At 34.8% G+C, this 20946-nt stretch overlaps 1 protein-coding gene across 2 annotated transcripts in view; it reads right to left on the bottom strand.

The window, feature by feature from the left end:
- The window catches only part of LOC150094599 (uncharacterized), a 429939-nt gene that overhangs the window by 91731 nt on the left and 317262 nt on the right, over positions 1 to 20946 (bottom strand). For both annotated transcript variants that reach the window (XM_090411060.1, XM_090411061.1), the window contains one exon: positions 12899 to 13086. In XM_090411060.1, the coding sequence (XP_090267186.1) occupies positions 12899 to 13086 (188 nt within the window). The remainder of the gene's footprint in view (positions 1 to 12898; positions 13087 to 20946) is intronic.

Below are 20946 nucleotides of genomic sequence, written 5' to 3'. Positions count from 1 at the left end.
ATCATCCCAAGATCTCTTATTTCCTCCACCTCCAACAATATACACCCAACAAGCATAAATTCTACACCCCATATTTGTTTCGTAGGAATCTGTTGTGAAAAACAAAATTTCCATCTAGTACAGTGATGGCAAACCTATGACAAGCAATGATGTTTTGGATGACATGCCAATGTTCACCAACACCCGACAACAAAAAATTTCAATATATGATCAGTTTGGCAGAAGATTTAATAAATTTAGAAGTTTAGAACAGACAATTAAATAATTAAATATCTGGATGTAGTAGTATTCCATATACACTACTATGGAATTAAATGATTTCCAATGGATGCAAATTGTAGGATTAGAACTGAAGTTAGCAGAGTTTCAAGCCAGTATCTGCTCAAGTGTTTGTCGACCTGAGGTCTAAACTTGAGGATCTGGAAGGAAATCGTCTGCAGAATGAAGAGTGCCACTACAAATAAGAAATTTTGAATGCTTAGAGCCAAATACCAGAAACGTTTAGCACCTTAAACAAAAAAAAAAGTCATTAATTGATGTTAATGAAATCAAATGCAATGTGTTCCATATTTTTTTTTTCAGTTCAATTCAAAATTACTGTTAAAAGTAGGGCAAATTTTTAGTGCGCACTATTTTAAGCCCAATTACCAGTGTGCATATTACTTTCTCTACTGTAAATCACTGATTTTTCATTATTATTTTACAAGTATCTGAGTTTGTTTTACTCATATTTCATTTTTGTAATTATTGACGTTTCAATATATAAGACATAACACTACACAATTGGACTATATTTTTTTTAAATAAATGAACATGTAAAGAATTGTTTCTCTTTTGTTTGCAGTGGGGCATGCCAGTAGAGTCAAGCTGGGCATTTTCCAAATTCTTGACATGCCAAGCCGAAAAGGTTTGCCATCACTGATCTAGTACACTGAAAAGCAAACCAATAACAGAATGAGTCAGTAAGGGGATGAATTTCTACTGTAAAGATAAAAGAGATCTCAAAGTACAGTTTTTATTTAGAAGGCCTTGGATTCAAATAGTTTTATAGCTATCAATTTTAATTGAATGTTATTTACAATCTACATAGTTTTCATAATCATGAAATATATATTTTTTTATTGGTCTTGAGTCAATCATATCCTGGATTCTAAAAATAAATAAAAGTAAATGAGAATTAATTTACAATTTCTTAAAATATTCTTTCTTGAAAATTGTGCTACCAGTAACTATCTTCAATGTTTCAATATATTTTTTTTTAAAGGAAAATTATACTTCAATTTGTGTTGTTTCAGTCTGTTCCATGATTTTTAATAATGTAACCTTGACACAAAGCAAGGGAAAGGTGCAATTTGATCTCTGTCTACATTCTGTGTGTTCCAATATACTTTGCAATACAATGTACAGTTGATGTGCTTAGCAGATCAAGGTGTCAGTGTAGTATCAGCCAATTTAATGACAAAGAGAATCAGTTTTCCAAGTGCAATACACAGGCAGGTCAACTGGATCTAGAACTTTAAAGAGTATGAGAGATGATGATGATGATACTCAGTCTCAAGGACAGGAAACCGACATTGTCACTGTTCTGATTCATTCAAGTGAATCACAATTACCTGGTATTGTGAACACAAGAATACTTTGTACAAAGTATAGTGTGGCTTTTATTGAAAAAGCAATTCCATTTTTCTATGTACTTTACTACTGAAAGACAAATTTTATACTTTAACATGACTTTTTCTGTATAGTGTAGTATCAAATGCATGAAGAGGGAGGACTTTAGTATTTGGATGTAGAGATATTATAAAGGCAAGGAGAAGCTACAAATATTGTAAGCTCTAACATTATTGATTGGTCATTCCAGCCTATCACATTTAACACCTCGTATCACCTCTATTACCTATACATATTCTATTTTTTTAGCTAATCATCATTTTCTGACATGGAACCTCTCAAGAGGTGTTATATGATGCAATGAAAATCCACTAAAAATTAAATTTTTACTATTACTAGTTTAAAATAATCACAAGATTGTTCTCCAATATTGCAATTCTTTTGTTCTTAAAAGCCAGTGCTAATTGCATTGATCCATTTAGTTATTTATACCCCTTTACATCATTTTTCTTCATAATGTGATTCACACAGATGACAAACAACAGCTGACATTGCATACACTCTTGTATACATCCTTAATCCTAACTGCTGGTGTAAGTATAGATATGTACTGCTCTGCCATATTCACTTTCCATATCTCTCAAAAATTCCTTAAATTCACAATGATTCAGTCCTCGAGATCTAATAAAATTTATAATTTTCATGATCAGTGGAACAACATTGGACATTTTCAAAACTTTTGCGCTAAAATTTTCTTGGTGCAAAATGCAGTGAGAAATAATTATTTCGCATCCTGTTAATCTTTTTATGTCTCTGGATAATAATCCCGACAGACCAACATTCATACTAGACATGTACTGCTCTGTATAATATCCCACATACACTAGATCAGTGATGAGCAACCTTTGTTCTTCAGTGGGCCACAAATGAAAACCTAATATTCCATACGAGCCACAATGAACACAAGTTTTTGAACCGCCAACTGAATTCTTTTCGTAGTCTATGTATTTCCTCTGCATATTTTTTCATTTCAGGTGGAATTTATTTTCTCAAAATTGGAAAATGAGCCATATTATTAACTTCCAGTTGCCGATTCCAAATTTTTAGTTTATTTTCAAAGGCTTTTATTTTATCGAACATTTCATTAATAAGTTTGTTCTGACCTCAAATATTTACATTTAATTCGTTCAAATGTTGAGTAATGTTAATGCAAAATTGCACACCCAGTCCATGCCATTAAATTCTGGAAATGGGTTGTCTTTCATCTCCAAGAATAACTGAATTTTGCTCTTCAAATTGTACACATACTTAAATATTGTGCCGTGACTTAATCATTGAACCTAATGTTAAAAAGGATATCGCCATATTCACTTTCCATATCTCTCAAACATTCCTTAAATTCACAATGATTCAGTCCTCGAGATCTAATAACATTTATAATTTTCATGATCAGTGGAACAACATCGGACATTTTCAAAACTTTTGTGCTAAAATTTTCTTGGTGCAAAATGCAGTGAGAAATAATTATTTCGCATCCTGTTAATCTTTTTATGTCTCTGGATAATAACCCTGACAGACCAACATTCATACTAGACATGGCTTGAGCTCTATCTGTTGTTATACCGATGATCTTTTCTATTGGGATAGTCAATTGATTAAGAACAGTTTTCAGTTCCCTGTATATATCAATTCAGGTAGTAGTTCCTTTCATTGGAACTAAAGATGCAAATTCTTCGGTGATGTAAAAACTAGAATCTGTGCCTCTCAAAAAGACAGCAAGTTGTGCCATATCACAACTTTCAATATTTCTAACTTAGAAATATGTCCCTGCAAAATTTCTTTAATACTTTGCAAAAGATTGTCAATCCTTCTTGCGATTGTAAATCGTGCAAGCTGATTTTCGAAATTATATCTTTTTTATTATCAGGGAAAGTGACAACTGCTAGTAAGCTTTCTTTTACTATTTCTCCATCAGAGAATGATTTCATTCTTTTTTTGCAAAATTTGACTAACAACTCTAAATACATTTTGCCATTGTTTAAGATTTTTTTGCAGTTGATTCACTTTATCTTTGCACAACTGTCCTTGCAAATTGTCAAATTTTGAAAAATGTTAAGTTTCATAATGCCTCTTGATGTTATATTCCTTGAGGACAAGTATCTTTTCACACATATCAAGCAAATAGCATGGTCTTTTATGCAAGTAAAAAAATAGTCACGTGTCCATCTTTCGTTAAACTGACGATAAGTTTATTCAAGAATAATGCAAGCACTTTCATATATCATTAAAGTATGACTGCTTGTGTCATATGATCTCTTAACGTGTGCTTCATATTGATAACACATTGTGCCTTTTGCTAAAATTTTTACACTTCAGCTAAATGAAGTACAACGTTCGGCAGGCTGCAGGTTAGTAGTTGGAGGGCTGCATGTGGTCCGTGGGTTGCTCATCACTGCACTAGATGATTATGATTACAATGTTTTGTAAAGCTTATACCATACCAAGTGTATGTAAGCTTGATTCTTTGTTCTCCAACAACTCTTCTTGGCCTCTCTGCATGTATATTTGCATATATTCTACTTGGTACACTCAGCAGGGGAAATTCCTCTGTATTTCTCACCTTCAGTTTTCTCATTTTTATGGATAGGATAAACAGGCAAAATCTTCAGACTTAGACAAATTTCTCTCATCATCATCAGCATCTGAATTTTTTTCCCCCCCTGAATGTTTCTGCTACTTGCCATCTCAGAAATGAATTGTGTCTTAGATATAATTGTTAATATTCCTTTCTGCTCAAGTAACTGTAAGCTAACGAGGATTATTGAGAAAGAGAGGCACTTTTGATGCATGGACGTCCCAGTAGACACAGTAAAAAGTCTCACGTAATAGCTAAATACATGCAGAAATTTGTTTTGTTTTTCAACTTTCTGATTGATTAGCAAATATTCAAAACATTAGTTTCCCCAGTTACTGAATATCACATAATTTCCTGATTTATAATAATCAGGAAATAATATAGATGAGAAAATATACAAAATATGTTAATTTATAATAATCACAATTTCATATCAGTATCAAAATATTAAAAGTTATCTGGTACAATTACTATGGAAAAATAACAAATTCCAAATAAAAAGAAAATGCAGTTATGTTACCTCACAGTTGTGTGTGTGTTTGTGCAAGCATGTGAGACAGTTTGGAGGGGAGGGGGGGTAGCTATCAAAGGAGAAATACAATTCTAATTCTATTACCAAAAATTTGAAAATGATATTTTACTTTTGACCCATGCATGTTTTGAATGATAAACTATAGGGGAAGTATTGCTACTTCAAAACTGCCACATAATATCTAAACTAGCAGAAAATATGTACATAACAGCCATTTATTTCAATTTGTAATGAGCAATTCAGGTTACATTATAAAGATTATACATTACGTGATATGATTCAAGATTTACATATAGTTCTGTATAAAGCAAAATTGTAAAAGTGCACACTTTCATCCAATCTGTGAACTAATCTTTGAACTAAGATTATGATTAAAAAATAAAGAAAACTTAATTTGGAAGAGATGAAGCCATATTTTTTTTAAGATTTGGATTTTCATTAATTTATAAAATAATTGTTTGACAGAAATAATTATTTTGACTCAAGTTCTGGGAGAATAAAATGATCTTCCAATGTGATACAATATTTAAATGTAGAAAGTATGAAAGGATCTCTTATTTTGCACTGACATTAAAAACTATAATTATAAAATAAAAGAAGTAGAAAAAATAATATATTTGGTTCCACTTCTTATCTATGTTCTTTCAACAGGTAGTATGAATCGTATCCAGATTTTGCTAGACGTGTATATACGTCCTAGCTGAGAGGGAGGTTAATTTGTATATTAATGATATTGGGATGGATTTAACTGGTGATATATACAACTATACTGCAGATGATGCAAAACTTGAGAGTAATGAGGAATCAAGCAGATGTAAAGAGAGTGTGTCCTTACAGCAGGAGGACTTGAATAAATTGTATGAGTGGGCAACAGCATGGAACTGTCAATTAAATGTGGCAAAGTGTAAGGTTCTGAAATTTGATAGGTAACAATGGGATGCAAAGTACACACTTGGCAGGAAAATTTTGGAGGAAGTTGAGGAGATAAGAGACGTTGGAGTGTGGTGGACAAAGATCTGAAGTTCAGAGGTCACAGTGCACAAGTTGTGAAGACATCACATTAGATTATGGCAATGTGAGGGCCTTAACCTGTAGAAATACAGAGGTTCTGGCTCCATTGCAAAAGGATCTGATCAGGCCTCGTATGGATATATCGTATGCAAACCAGGGGACCAACCGCACTGATTTGGTCCCCCAGTTTTCATGGTGATGAGGATATACTGGAAAGGGTTTTTTTTTTTTTGGGGGGGGGGGATGGCATATGAGGACAGATTGAGGGAATGCAGATTTTATGTTGAGCCCATGCACGAGAGGTTGGTTGATCAACCTACAGTACGTTAGTACAGTGAATGGGTAAAGTTTGCAACATATTCTGAACTGGAGGAAGAAAGGGGATATGATTGAAACATTTACGTTAGTAAAAAGGGGATATGATTGAAACATTTAAGTTGGTAAAAAGTTTTTACCATCTAATTTGGAAGAAATTTTTCATAGAATGGGAGAAGGGGGTACAACAATGGGATATACCTGGATGCTATACAGAGAGGGTGTGAGCAAGGCTATAAAGGAGCATAGAGTGGTTGGCAAGTGGAATCCATTGCCTGAAATTGTGGTGAATGCAAATACAGGGTGTTCGGGATAAATTTGACAGTTTCGTAAGGAAAAAGAAAATCTTCTTTGTATCTATTAAATTTAATGAATTGACAAAAAAACATTACAGGCAGAGTTAATTACAATACTATCAACAAGATTTACTCAAAATAACCACCATTAGCATCGATCACAGCTTCAATTCTGCTTCGGAACCTCAAACAAGCTGATGCTACAGTCTCCCTGGGAAGGGCCGCAAAAACTGTTTTAATTTTATCCATTAACTGGGCTTTTGTATTACTGGAAGTGCGATTGGTGTCTTTTTCAACTGCGCCCCATACAAAATAATCCATGGGGTTAAGGTCTGGGGAGTTTGGAGGCCAAACATTTGGACTGGTGAAGTCGTAGAAATTTTCAGACAACCATTTTTGACTTTTCCCAGAGGTGTGGCAAGGGGCCGAATCCTGCTGCCATACATACGGCCTACCATTGGCTACCCTTGTTATCCAGGGCTTGACTACAGTTAGCAACTCCACGAACAAAGCCCGAATTCCAATGCCAGGGTTCTTCAACACCTGTTCCTGCAGATTTGCGAGGAATTCTGCTGTACGAACGCAATCAGATCGTCTGCTAGGGATCTTTCTTCTTGCTACATCCTCGTAGTCACCATTGCAAGTCTCTAGTTCATGCCTGATTGTTTTTACTGTATTCAGGGAGCATTGGGCAGCAGTCGTAATATCCTTATTTTGATGGCGGGCACGAATCATCATGATACAAGTTATTCTCTTCCATGATTCAGGTGGGTTCCAGCTATCCATCCTTTCTGACATCTTGTATATGAATGAAGAAGGGTCCAAACTTTTAAATGAAGAGAAGTGTGTGTTAATACATGTAACTTACGGAAAAATATAATTAATTATAAATATGTCAAATTTATCCCGAACACCCTGTACATTGAATGAGTTTAAGCACAATTTGATGAGCTTTGTGTGTAACAGCCAGTGAGTGATGAATCTTTTGGATTCATCACTGGCTGCTACACACAAACCTATACGGAAGTCTGGTGTTAATAATAATAATTATGCATAAAATCTGAAAGATTCTTCAGTTCTGCACAGAACTGAAGGAGTCACAATAATGGATGAAATGAAAAGTAGCAAAATCAGAAATAAACTTGGAATAACTAAATCCCTGAATGAAACAGTTATTTGCTATACAGAAAAATGGAAAGAACACGTACTGAGAATGAATAGAAGCAGAATACCTAAACAAATTCTAAATTATCACCCATAAGGTACTCGATGCAGAGAAAGACCATTAAAAAGATAGAAGTGAGTCTGGAACAGGCCACTTGGCCTATAAGCCTGGAAGAAGAAGAAAATCTGAAAGACACATTAAAACATTCAATGGGACTTGTAAGCCCAAGGAGCTATTGCAATATATGTATACTAACACCAGATGCATCAGGAATAAGGGTGAGGCGTTTCTGGCAATGCTAATGACATCAACTGTAGCTTGCAAAAGCAGAAGTTCAACAGAAGGGGAAAAAAGTTAAAGAAGATAATGTAAATTAATTTGAAGTTATTTGATCTGGAAATTGTTTAAGCATATGGATTTTCACTTCAGAAGGGTTATCTAATCTAATCCTGTGGCCTCCTCTTTTAAGAGTATTGCAGCTGATGAACAGTCTGCTTACATGCCTCTCTATCTCTTGCTTCTGTAAGATGCTTGCCCGTCCAGTCTTTGATGTTGTCTTTCCACTGCAGTCGAGGTCTTCCTCTCCTTCCCTCCACCATCCCCTGCAATATTATTCTGGGGAGCTCTCCAGAAGAACACTCTCATCAAATGTCCTGCAAATGCCACTTTTCTTCTTCTTTGGATATTAGTCATATAGTCTCTTTTCACCTTGAAGCTTTTAAGAACCTCTTCATTGCTCACGCTTTCAGTCCAGCTGATATGATCCATTTTTCTCAAGCACCACATTTCAGATGTATTCAACTGGTCACTCATCTCCTTACTGATAGTCTAGGACTCGCATCCATATGTCCCCAAGCTCCAGATCATTGTCTCGAGGATTCTTACTTTTAACTGTTTGTTCAGATTTCTGTTTCCTAATATGTGGTATATTTTTGGAAAAATGCTGCTTTTGCTTTTTTTAATTCTGTTCTTAATTTCATAATTAGATCTATTGTCATCTGTCATCAAACTTCCAAGGTATTCAAAACTTTTACATTCTCTATTTTTTGTCCATTCAAAGTGATTTCCATCCCATCAAGAAGGGTTATACGTGAACCAAAAGCTGGTGATTGAATGGCATAAGAACTGCACGGGAAGGATGTGTTCCTTTTTTTTGTAGCATGTAGGAAATAGTCGAGGGGTATTTAAGGAAAGCAGTATCAGATTGCATACTTAGGGTCAGATTACATTAAATAAATGAATAGCATTATTAAACAGGATCTAAGAAAAAAAAGAGAAAATGTTTTGGAGCATATATAAGGAAAGAGATGATCAGCAGGATTGTGAGCAGTAATGAGAAATTAGGTGAGCAGGACAAAGGACTTCTTTTGCTACATGGCAAGAAAAAGGAAGAAATGTTAGGGAAGAATACTTTAATGGATGCTCACTATAGTTGAAATACTGAGTTATCATTTTGCAAGCACATATCACACAGATTGAGATAATGCAGTGACTGATGCAACAAGGACTGATATCAGCCAGTGTTTTAGCAAGGGAAAAGGCCAGTCTCACAAAGTCTGCCTAGCCAATGAAAGCATCATGCATGAAGATAAAAATTAAACAAGCCCAATTTCATAAAAGCAGACATTTAGTCTTATTCCTAAATACTGTAGTAGCAGTATCCTATGGTTGGTGAGATTATTGGAAATATCTATCCCAAATTTCTTCCACTTCGTTTATGTCCAAACAGTTCAGCTGCCATTCTGTCTGAAGTTAAAAAACACCCCTTAAGTTTCACATTTATCCTTGCCTCATTAATTAATATTCAATGGCGGGTTCTGCCAATCTTCTTCTGCTCGGATCTTCTTACTCATAGCACTCGACATTATCAACATCATTACAACTGAGAACAGGAATAAGCCAATGGGCCTAAAATCTCTGGAAGGATAACCATCCTTTTTGCCATAATTTCAGAAACGCTGATATCATGTTTCATTGCTAAACAACAAGCTATATCTTATTAAAACACTTACGAAAATGAACAACGTAGTTAAGGATATAAATTAAATTATACTTGAATAAATATTTTCCGATATTTCGGCAACGTCATGTTGCCATCTTCTAAAGGAACTTACAAAAAAAAGGCATGTGCACGTAGGCACTACAAACACAGTAACTGGGAATGAAGAGATGAAGCTATTGTTCTCCTAAAAGTCCTGATGGTGCCCTCTGCCTTTTTTTGTAAGTTCCTTTACAAGATGGCAACGTGACATTGCTGAAATATCGGAAAATATTTATTAAAGTATAATTTAATTTATATCCTTAACTACGTTGTTCATTTCCTTAAGTGTTTTAATAATGCATAACCAACGTATAAGCCTGTCTACAAGAAGCAAGCTATATCCTCTGATTCACTGCCAAAATCATTAGAAACTTCTGTCTAAAACTGCTTCCACATTTCTTTTTCGTACAAACAATTCAAGTGGAACTGCCTGAAGACAATGCCAGATCTTCTTATTATATTTATCCCTCAATCAGCATTCATTATATGAAGTCTGCTGTTTCCCGCTGGCAGAATCCTCTTGCATACAGCAATTAGCTCCTTACATATTATCAAAAGATAAGAGATTCAAGAAATAACTGAATTCGCAGTAAATTTGATATAAGGCTTTCAAGCAAGCTACCATTCTATAGTGTTTGCTTTGCGAGTAACTAATTTCCTTTCTGATAACTCAGTTTCTCATCTTCAACTATTAATGCAAGTGTTCTCAAGGGATCTAATCTTTTGTTCCTGTATATCAATAATTGTCTTTTATTAATTAGAAATTCCAATTCATAATTTTGATGGTGCTACCCTGCATATCTCACTTAATACAAAAATCTTGTAGTTACAAAACCAAAGACTCACCTGCCAGTGGCAGATGAGTTTCTGCATCAGCAGTAAAATGCAGATTTACAACTATCCTTAAATGAGACCAAATACAGTCAACTGAAATCCATGGAAAAATCTCAAAGAATCCAAGTATGAGACACATCACTATACTATTCAACCAATATACTACATGCATACCAAATTAGAAACACCTCCTGTTTATCAAAGCTGATCTCTGCTTTGATTTGAGATGCTATGTTCTTTCTACGAATATACCCATATTTCAAGCAAAAGTCTAATGAAGTTTACTGTATGATCTGACATCATAATCTTATCTCTAAGTAAGAGAGCAGTCATAACAGAAGACAGAACTACTGAACTGTACATGTATATTTGCATTTTATGAGTTAAATTTTTAAGATTCTAAAGCATGAAAGACAGCACCATTTCAAACTTCAAAAATAGTTAAAATTACAGTGCATTTTTACTTTTGCTTTTGGCAAGATTCACATACTGGAATAAATAGCAAATTGCATTTCATTTCAGATCTTGTGATCTTTTAAGAAAATATCCAATTTTTGCTTGAAATTTGCTAGTTTTAAGAATTTAAGTGCCTCTGACCTTAAGGTTTCAGAGCAAACAGATTTTTTTGTTGTTGCCTTTAAAGTAAAGATGAATATATCCCAAATGGAATATATTTCACTGTTTATTCAAACATGAAGCTTTGGCCTAACAGAAATAGAACATGCATGTACGCACACACAATGTCTAGCTGATGAGACACACACACATATATATATATTCCTGTTTTTATACTCAGCTTATGCTATTAAATGAGACAAATAAACATACAACTATGGTCAATTGTACACCATATACCATCTCAGTACATACAGAGATGAAAAAAACAATGGTGAAAGGCTTCATCACTCATAATCAGTTGAAGGCAACATTATCAGCTGAGTGAAATATGAGGGTGCTACCTCAAGGCAAGACATCCAAAGGATGTTTGAAAAAGTGGCACAGAAATCAATGCAGTCCAACAAGGACACTATCAATTGAAGTTCCGAGTCTACAGGTACAGGTTCTGTAGGGACACAGTGTAAACAACTGTAGTGTCTTGACTTCTAAAGAAAGGCAACTGTACACAAGACAAACATTTACCATGGCAACCAACAGTGCCGACTACAGTGGTGTAAAGAGCGTTGACTGGTCCTCAGACACTGGAAGAAAAAAGTAGTGAGGAACCAATACTAAATCCTTTTCTGACTGGGTGAGCAAGTGTGAGTTTTGTGTGTGCACGCATGCACACACATGCAGAGAGAGAGAGAGAATACCTTACGTACCCAAAAAATTATTCCACTGGGATGTTTGGTGGCTCAGGTGTAAAAGTATAAGTACATTGTGCTACTAAGCATCCAGAAATGTTTTACGGAACAAATCCATTTCTCCTACATGATAGTGCACCTCTTACAGATAATGTAGCATGTCATACAGCAAGTGCTATGACAATACAGTTTGAGAAAAATTACGAGGAAACTAGAATTCACTGTAGCAAGAGTCCTTTCCTCAACCACAAAATGGTATCTTTGAGATGGACTGTATAACATCAGATCTGAACAAATCAAGTGCACTCGTGGTAACGTGAACTCAATCATGTTGAAGGAAGAATGTACACAAATGTGTGTGTGTGTGTGGAGAGCCATCTCCCCTTTTAGAAACCTTAGTTTCTCCTTCTGTTTCAGAAGTTATTTTTCTCCTAAATGGCTACTTACATCATACAAATCAGTACCACATTTATACTAGCATAGTGTTTCTCAATAAGAAATCTAAAAGCTTCCTAAATATTCATGATTCTGTTTAGATTCTGGAAAATCCATGTCTTATCCATATCATCTCTTAACTTGCACTGACTCCTTTATTAAAGTATGGGCACTTTCATGGGGGAAGTGCTCAAATAAGTGCCATCCATAATTCCTCCACTTGCTTCAAAATGCAGTCAGTTACCATCCACATCTGATGTAACTTCAAACAGCTTCTTCCAAGTATTTTTATTTTCTATGGATTAGAAATCTACAGTACTCAAATGATTACATTCTATCTCACTTCCTCACATCTAGCCACAATGATCCAAGTGTAGTAAATTGTACAGCTTTTTCACTGAACTGCATGTGCTGGCCATGCAAAAATTTCATTTTAGATTGAAAATTTCAAAATATATCATTCATTAAAAAGTGTGCACATACAGGTAGGTGGGGTGTGTGTGTGTGTGTGTGTGTGTGTGTAGAGTAAGGAAGCACAAAGTATAGCAAACACCATTATAGTGAATTTAATCACAATAATTAATTACTGAAGAGTCTGAGACAAAGCCACAGATCATAAATGCTATTCTAAAATAAATTAACTATGGTGAAAATCAAATATTACATTAAAAAATGAAATATGTTTAAGTGAATTTCTTTCATCAATTAGTTTAACTTACCTTATCGGCATACTTTTCAACATGAAAAGTGGAAGGCAACGGAATCTTGAAAATTTCTCCATCCTGTGCCTGTGTCATATTCCTCAAAAACCTCAATTCTGGAAATTCTGGATTTGTTTCTGAAAGTGGTTTTTGTGCAATCCTAACTTGCTGATCTGCCTGAGATTCCATGTGCACAGTATTAATTGCTGGAGTGGAAAAATAAAGTATTTAAAATATCAACATTTCTTAAAGCATAATATTAACTGGATTAAAAACAATATTTCTATGCATGTAATAATACTCTAAATTAGCATTAACTAATTAAGGACAGTTAAACAAGTTAAGAAAGAAAAACTTCTAAATGAGGCTCAAAGTAGAGTTTTATGTATCTTACTTCCATTAATTTTCGATATGGATTTTACAATCGTGTTATAACTAACTCTTTTTATTATCCCGACGTTTCGATCTTCATATCAAGATCATCATCTGGAGCATCCACAAATATACAAGACAAGCTGAGTTACATTACAAACCGTAAGCTAGAGAAACGATCTGATCACGTTATTCTCCTGACATAACCTCTAGTTAAAAAAAAAATTAAAAAAAAAAAAAAATCAAGCTAGATTTAATTTAAGATAACATGAATAAACATTTTTTCTTATAGTTTTCTTTCAGTAAAAATAGGACATCACTGTTACTTTTGTTATTTTTGATTTAGGATCCTGGATTTACTACAGTTCTGTTTATAGTTGTTATAGAGGAAGGTTCCATGGGTCGAATATATTCATGACTTATTTTTCACAGTATTAACACCTCACACACTTTTATCACAAAGATGTTTTATTAACGCTTATATTTCGCTGCTTTTCAATTCAGCATCATCAGAGCACAACACACTTGTGTTATATTGTGACAATTTGTTTAATTTATTTAATTGTGTATTGTGTTCTGCTTATATCTCTTATATCATTTATCTTTTTCACAATTACATCTATCCACACAATTTGACCGATTCTTAGAATGATTACGTATATTAAATAAATTGACAAAGGATTGACTTCTGAATAGAGTCTGATCCTCAGCAATAATGGTCTGGAGTTACCTCCTAATCGGGTTCGGGCAATACTTATTTGTTCAAGCTGCGGCAGCCAGATCGCTAGGTTGGAAATTCCTTTTAACCAAGAAGTAACCTTCAGAAAATATACAAAGTAAATCAATCTATTAATTACTCCTTATATCAATTTTATCTATCTCTCTTAAAACACTATTAGATTGCAGTCGTGGTCTCTGTTATATATTTCTCTCCCGCTCAGATTCAAATATTATTAAGCGGTGCATTGGATTCAAATCAAGGCACAAAACAGGTTAAGATAATCAAGACACATTTATTAGATTCAAAAGATTACACATTACAATAAAAAGACTCAATAGGAATAGAGTTATCTCAAGTTATAAGGTTAGACATATCAACTGTAATTCACATATCACATCTAAGAATAGGCTCATTTCACTACACAAAATTCTAGCTAGCATCCCTTAAATATCTTTACTATCTTACACATATTCTTAAAACATTCACATCAATAATTTTATAGATCATTACTTATGGCAAATTAAATACTACTCATTTAGACAAATGTTAAAGAAACAGCCATTTGGTTCTAAACAGTGGTATCTAAAATCTCACTATAGTCCTTCATACAAGTTTAGAGTTATATAACCTAACATCTGGTTTCTTCCATGACACATTATTCCGTTCTTTGTTAACAAAGGAATTATAAAGGGTTTTACATTACCACATTCCTGTAACTTATACCGTCTATCCTTTCTTTATAATTTCCCTCCGAATGTTCGATCTCGTCCTTGGTGATTATAACTCATGGCTAGGTTTGGCCTTCTTTGTTCTGTCCTTTCATCGTCTTCTCAACTGGAAACAGCATGGATTGAATTGATCCATGTGGACATATATGGCGGCCAGGTTCTTCAGGGCTTACTCGGAAAAGTACCTAATATTTCTTCGTCTAATCCTTCCACCCGACATCGCGAAACGACAGCAGAGAATAGCTGCCCGCTATCAACTAGACCTCGAACTCTTCCCGACTCCACCGGAACTTCTGCAGCAACTCCAGATGAAAAATCCTCAAAAGCCCTGAACGGGGGGGTTGGACAAACCCGTTTTATACCTTGTATCTCTAGCGCCATCTTTCACTCAAAACTTTCTGTCTGACTCCTGTTTCATTCCTATCTTCCTGGAATCTTCCATACGATTGCCGCATCTTCCCGGAAAAAAACACTGTGCGCGTGCTGTTTGCACGTAAGCAAATTGCCATGGGCTACAATTTATCCGAGGTTGTCATTAATGGATTTTGATCCTTCGTTATTATGCTCTAACATATATCTTTATAGAGAAACTTCTTACATTATAATCTTTTTACAGAAAAATTACATCTTTCATCTTTAATTAATATTACAAAGTTTGTATTAGTACTATTCTTTAAACAAAATTGTTTTCTTCACTTATTTACAAGCATTTCCCCTTTTAGTTTTTTTCTTTTTCTTGTTAAATTCTGAATGAGATATTTCTTAGTAAAAATATTTTCATTCAAAATTCAACACTTGTATACGCGACAGTGAGTGAGTGAAACAATATAATTGCAAAAGACAAAAGATCTAAAGTCCTATTTTTGGCACCCTCTAATGGAAAAAAGCAGCTATCCAGGAGTTTTTCTTAGGATAACCGTCTCCCAAATTTCTGGCAAATTAATGCAACCATATTTGTTAAGGTTGGGAGAATTCTTCAAAGCCATTGCTGACTCAAAAAATAATCTTTCAGATCTATAACGACTCCTAAATAGCACATTCGTTTTCCTCCATCTAATCCTGTGTGAATGAGTGTCCAAAGTGTGGTCTGCCAGTCCCGACTTGCCACAGTAATAGTAGCAAACGTATCTTTCATGTTCTTCCAGGCAGATGTTCACTGATCTTCCTGTTTGCTCATAATAGGCCAAGTCACAGTCACAAGGAACTTCATACACTCCTGGGTGTGCTAAAGGGTGAAGTTTATCCTTAGGTGAACAGATCAGAGTTGCCAGCTTGACATGAGGTTTGAAAGTGGTGTGAAGGCTATGTTTCAACAATACTTTGGCTATCTTTTCCGATGTATCTCTGACATAGGGAATAGAAATAGTCTATGTAGTATTTTATCTATTTTGTAGGGATTGTAGCTATTGGCTAAGAACGTATGGCGCAGGTATTGGAGATCAGTGGTAAGAGCTGTATTGTTAAAACAAATGGCTCTGTGTGTAAGTGTTTTTAAAATGCTATACTGTTGGACTGGATGATGATGTGATTGTTTATGTAGGTATCTTCCTGTGTGTGTAGGCTTTCTATAAATAGAAAAAGATAGTGATCCATCTGAAAGGCAGGTAACTAATGCGTCAAGAAATGGTAAACAGTTATTTGATTCTTTTCTTACTGTGAAGTGAATTTTGGGGTGTTGGCTGTTTAGGTAGGTGACAAAAGCATCCAAAGTGTCTTGTCCATGGGGCCAGATGGCAAACACATCATCTACATAGCGCAACTACACCTGTGGCTTGTATGTAGCTGTGGTAAGTTCTTTGTTTTTAAAGTGTTCCATGTAAAAATTTGCTAACAGGGGAGAAAGAAGGGGGGGGGGACCCATAGCATTACCATTAATCTGTTTGTAGAATTTTCCTCCCCATGTAAAGTAACCTGCATTCATGGTAAATTGAAATAATTCAAAAATATCAGGGGGAAATTTAGACTTGATTAAATCAAGAGTGTCTATAAGTGGTACATGGGTAAATAAGGAGGTGACATTGAAACTAACCATTATGTCTGAATCTTTTAGGATTAGATTTTTAACCAGTGTTTTGAAATGGACTGAATTTTTTACAAAAGTAGAGGAGTTGCCAGTAAGGAGGAAAGCGACTTGGCTAAATGCTGGGCCAGTTTATATGTGGGACTATCTATGCTATCGACTATGGGCGTAGGGGAATTTTAGATTTGTGGATTTCTGGTAATCCATAAATACGGGTGGTTTAACATGAATTGGTTTTATTTTCCTGATGATTTCTTTGGGCCATGATGTTCACTCACTGTCACATATACAAGCGTTAATAAAACATCTTTGTGATAAAAGTGTGCGAGGTGTTGTTAATACTGTGAAAAATAATTCATGAATAACCATCAACACCAGCTTATCTGTTAGGTCAAATATATGCCTTCCATATGTATGGGATTTTTAGACCATCATTATTGTTTAGATTGGGGTGGTTGATAATGATCTCACAGGCTTCCTTAAATTTACGTTCTACCATGTTTTGGTGTGATGTAAACAACTAGTGCTTTTTCAGTCAATTCTGTGTAAGGTGTTCAAAGGCCAGCTTTACTATAATTATTATATTTAATGTGTCGTTTATGTTCTTTTTGTCTGATAGGAATTGTGCATCCTGTGTCTCCTATGTATGGTATGTTACAGGTTCAATGAATACGTATACTCCATGGTGGACCACACGGGGGTTCTTTGGATGAGTTGAGTAAGCTTTTTAATTTTGCAGGGGTTTAAAGGTGGATTTGAGGTTGTATTTTTGTAGTACTCTGTTTATTTTGTCTGATGTTCCTTTAATGTAGGGAATGGTTATAGTTTTGTTGTAGTCTGGTTTGTCTTTGTTTTTTATTGAGGTCTTGTAGAGAATTTTGTTAATAGTGTTTTGGCTGTACCAAATTTTTTAGAAAGAATTGCTAATCATTTTAAATTTGTCTTTCAGTGCCTGTTCACTGGAGCAGATTTTCAGGGCCCTGTTTTTTTTTAGTATTGATGACACCTAGTTTTCGTATTGGGTGGTGGTAGGAGTTTATGTGTATATATTGAGCAGTATGTGTCGGTTTTCGGTAAACCTTGAAGGAAAGATTGCCAGAAGGAAGATGTGTGACGTGTATCTAGAAACAGAAGTGTGTTCTGTTTTTTTCATCGCAATTGTGAACTGCATGCATTTGTGTTGTTTGTTTAGGTGGCTAGGGAATGTGCCTAGTGTCTGGCGACCATGGGACTAGATCACAAAAACATTGTCAAAGTATCTAAGCCAGCTTTGGGTTTTAAAGGGGAGGAACCTAAAGCAAGTTGCTCAAAATGTTCCATGTAAAAGTTAGCAATAGGGGGGGAATAATGGCGAGCCCATGGCTGTGTCTTCTTTTGGTAGGTATAAAGCGTTTTGCCACACAAAATAATCGGAACATAATACATGCGCAAAGAGCGCGGTGATATCTGGAGGGAATTTGTTCTGTAAAAGAAGGAGTGTGTCATTGATTGGAACATTCATAAAGAGGGCAGAGACGTCAAAACTGACTAATAAATCATCTTTTTCTAATGTAACATCTTTGATGATGTTTATGAAGTGTATGTTTTTGATATAGGAGGGAGAATGACCTACCAATTCCTTGAGTGTTGCTGCTAATTTTTTGGCTAAGTGATAAGTCGGACTATCTATCCCTTCAACTATAGGCCTTAGCAGTGTGTTTTCTTTCTGAATTTTCGATAGTTCGTAAAGTTTTAGGGATAGTGCAGAAATAGTTTTTTGACCGTATCTTCAGGCCATGTGGTAATTGACTTAAGTAGTTTCTCTGTTTTATTTTTTATTCTATTGGTCGGGTTATAATTAACTAATTGGTATGTGTTATTGTCCGAGACCAGCAGATTCATTTTTCCTACATAAGTGGTTCGGTTTAAAATAATGGTGGCACTTCCTTTATCTGCTCTAGTTATTACGATGTGTTACTTCATGTTTGATTAGGTTGCTTGTTATTGTTGTGTTATATGATATGATTTAAATCCTTCTTTTACAGAACAGATTCCCTCTAAATATCACGGCGCTCTTTGCACATGTATTATGTTCTGGTTATTTTGTATGGCAAAACGCTTTATACCTACAAAAAGAAGGCACAGCCATGCACTCGTCATTATTCCCCCGTATTGCTAACTATTACATGGAACATTTTGAGCAACTTGCTTTAGGTTCCTCCCCTTTAAAACTCAAAGTATGGCTTAGATACATTGATGATGTTTTCGTGATCTGGTCCCATGGTCGCCAGACACTAGACACATAGCCACCTAAATAAACAACACAAACAGTTCACAATTGAGATGAAAAAACAGAACACGGTTCCGTTTCTAGATACACTTATCACACGTCTTCCTGCTGGCAATCTTTCCTTCACGGTTTACCAAAAACCGACACATACTGGCCAATATATAGACAAACTCCTACCACCACCCAACACAAAAACTAAGTGTCATCAATACTCTAAAAAATAGGGCTCTGAAACTCTGCTCCAGTGAACAGGCACTGAAAGACGAATTTAAAATGATCAGCTATACTTTCCAAAAAAATTGGTACAGCCAAAACACTATTAACAAAATTCTCTACAAGACCTCAATAAAAAACAAAGACAAACCAGACTACAACAAAACTATAACCATTCCCTACATTAAAGGAACATCAGACAAAATAAACAGAGTACTACAAAAATACAACCTCAAAGCAACTTTTAAACCCCCTGCAAAATTAAAAACTTATTCAACTCATCCAAAGACCCCCCCTCCCCCCGTGTGGTCCACCATGGAGTATACCATATTCATTGCACCTGTAACATACCATATATAGGAGAAACAGGATGCACAATTCCTATTAGACAAAAAGAACATAAATGACACATTAAATGTAATAATTACAATGAAGCTGGCCTTTCTGATCATGCCCTTGAACACCTTACATAGAATTGATTGGGAAAGCACTAGTTGTCTACATCACACTAAAACATGGTAGAACGTAAATTTAAGGAAGCCTGTGAGATCATTATCAACCACCCCAATCTGAATAATAATGGTTTAAAAATCCCATACATATGGAAGGCATATAATCGACCCAAGAAACCTTCCTCTCTAAGAACAACTATAAACAGGACTGTAGTAAATCCAGGATCCTAAATCAAAAATAACAATTGCGATACTAAAAATAGGACATCATTGTTATTGAAAGAAAACTATCTATAAGAAAAAATGCTTATTCATGTTATCTTAAATTAAATCTAGCTTGATGTAATTTATATTTATTATTTTTTTTTTCACTAGAGATCATGGTAGTAGAATAACGTGATCAAATCATTGTTTCTCTAGCTTACGGTTTGTAATGTAACTCAGCTTGTCTTGTATATTTGTGGATGCTCCAGATAATCTTGATATGAAGATCGAAATGTCGGGATAATAAAAAGAGTTAGTTATAGCACGGTTGTAAAATCCATAATTTCGAAAATGAATGCTGATCACCATGTAACACTAAAAGAAAGGTTTTATGTATGTTACATTCAATGTACGGATGTGTTATTAGAAGGCTGCAGCGAGATTGGTGATTTATGTTAAAGTATTGCATTTTCTTATATTAATTGGTATATTTTTAGTACATTATTGAAATTTTTAGTGGATTTATTGTACTTAGTAATATAATTGTGGATATATTGTAATTTAAAATAGTTTTAAAAATTGCACCAAAGGCCTGTCAGAACAAAGTGATGTTCAAACCACATGCTAATGCAGACAACAGAAATGAGAACCTTTGCCTTGCTGGACAAAAGTGTTGTCCAGCAAGGCAAAGTTGAGGATATAAGTGAGGATAAGTTCTACAACTGACCAGAAAATTAGAACGAGATGAGAAAAATTAAAGAAACTTAATTAAGAAAAGAAAAATGAGCAGAACAAGAAGAGACAGGAAAGCATTGAGATAGATAAGATAAATAATAACAATAAGGTAAGTAAATTAGATTGCAAGAATAAAGTAATACAGTATGGTGATTCACTCATGAAATTGAACGTGCCGACAGAATCACTATTTCAGACTTCCCAGGCATGATAATTAAAGATAAAGACATGACCAATTTAAGAGAGAAACAGAAAAAAAAAGGGTAGGTAGTTCTTGATGGAACTAATGGTTTAAGTAGTGATAAAATATACTATAAAAGAGAGAGAGAGTGAAAACTACTGGCTTTCATTT

This window comes from Typopeltis vanoorti, chromosome 21 (assembly GCF_054136105.1).
Source record: "Typopeltis vanoorti isolate ZY-2024b chromosome 21, IOZ_Tvanoo_1.0, whole genome shotgun sequence".
Classification (NCBI taxonomy): Eukaryota; Metazoa; Arthropoda; class Arachnida; order Uropygi; family Thelyphonidae; genus Typopeltis; species Typopeltis vanoorti.
The sequence above is the reverse complement of the archived record's forward strand: the minus strand, read 5'-3'. Positions and strand labels throughout refer to the sequence as shown.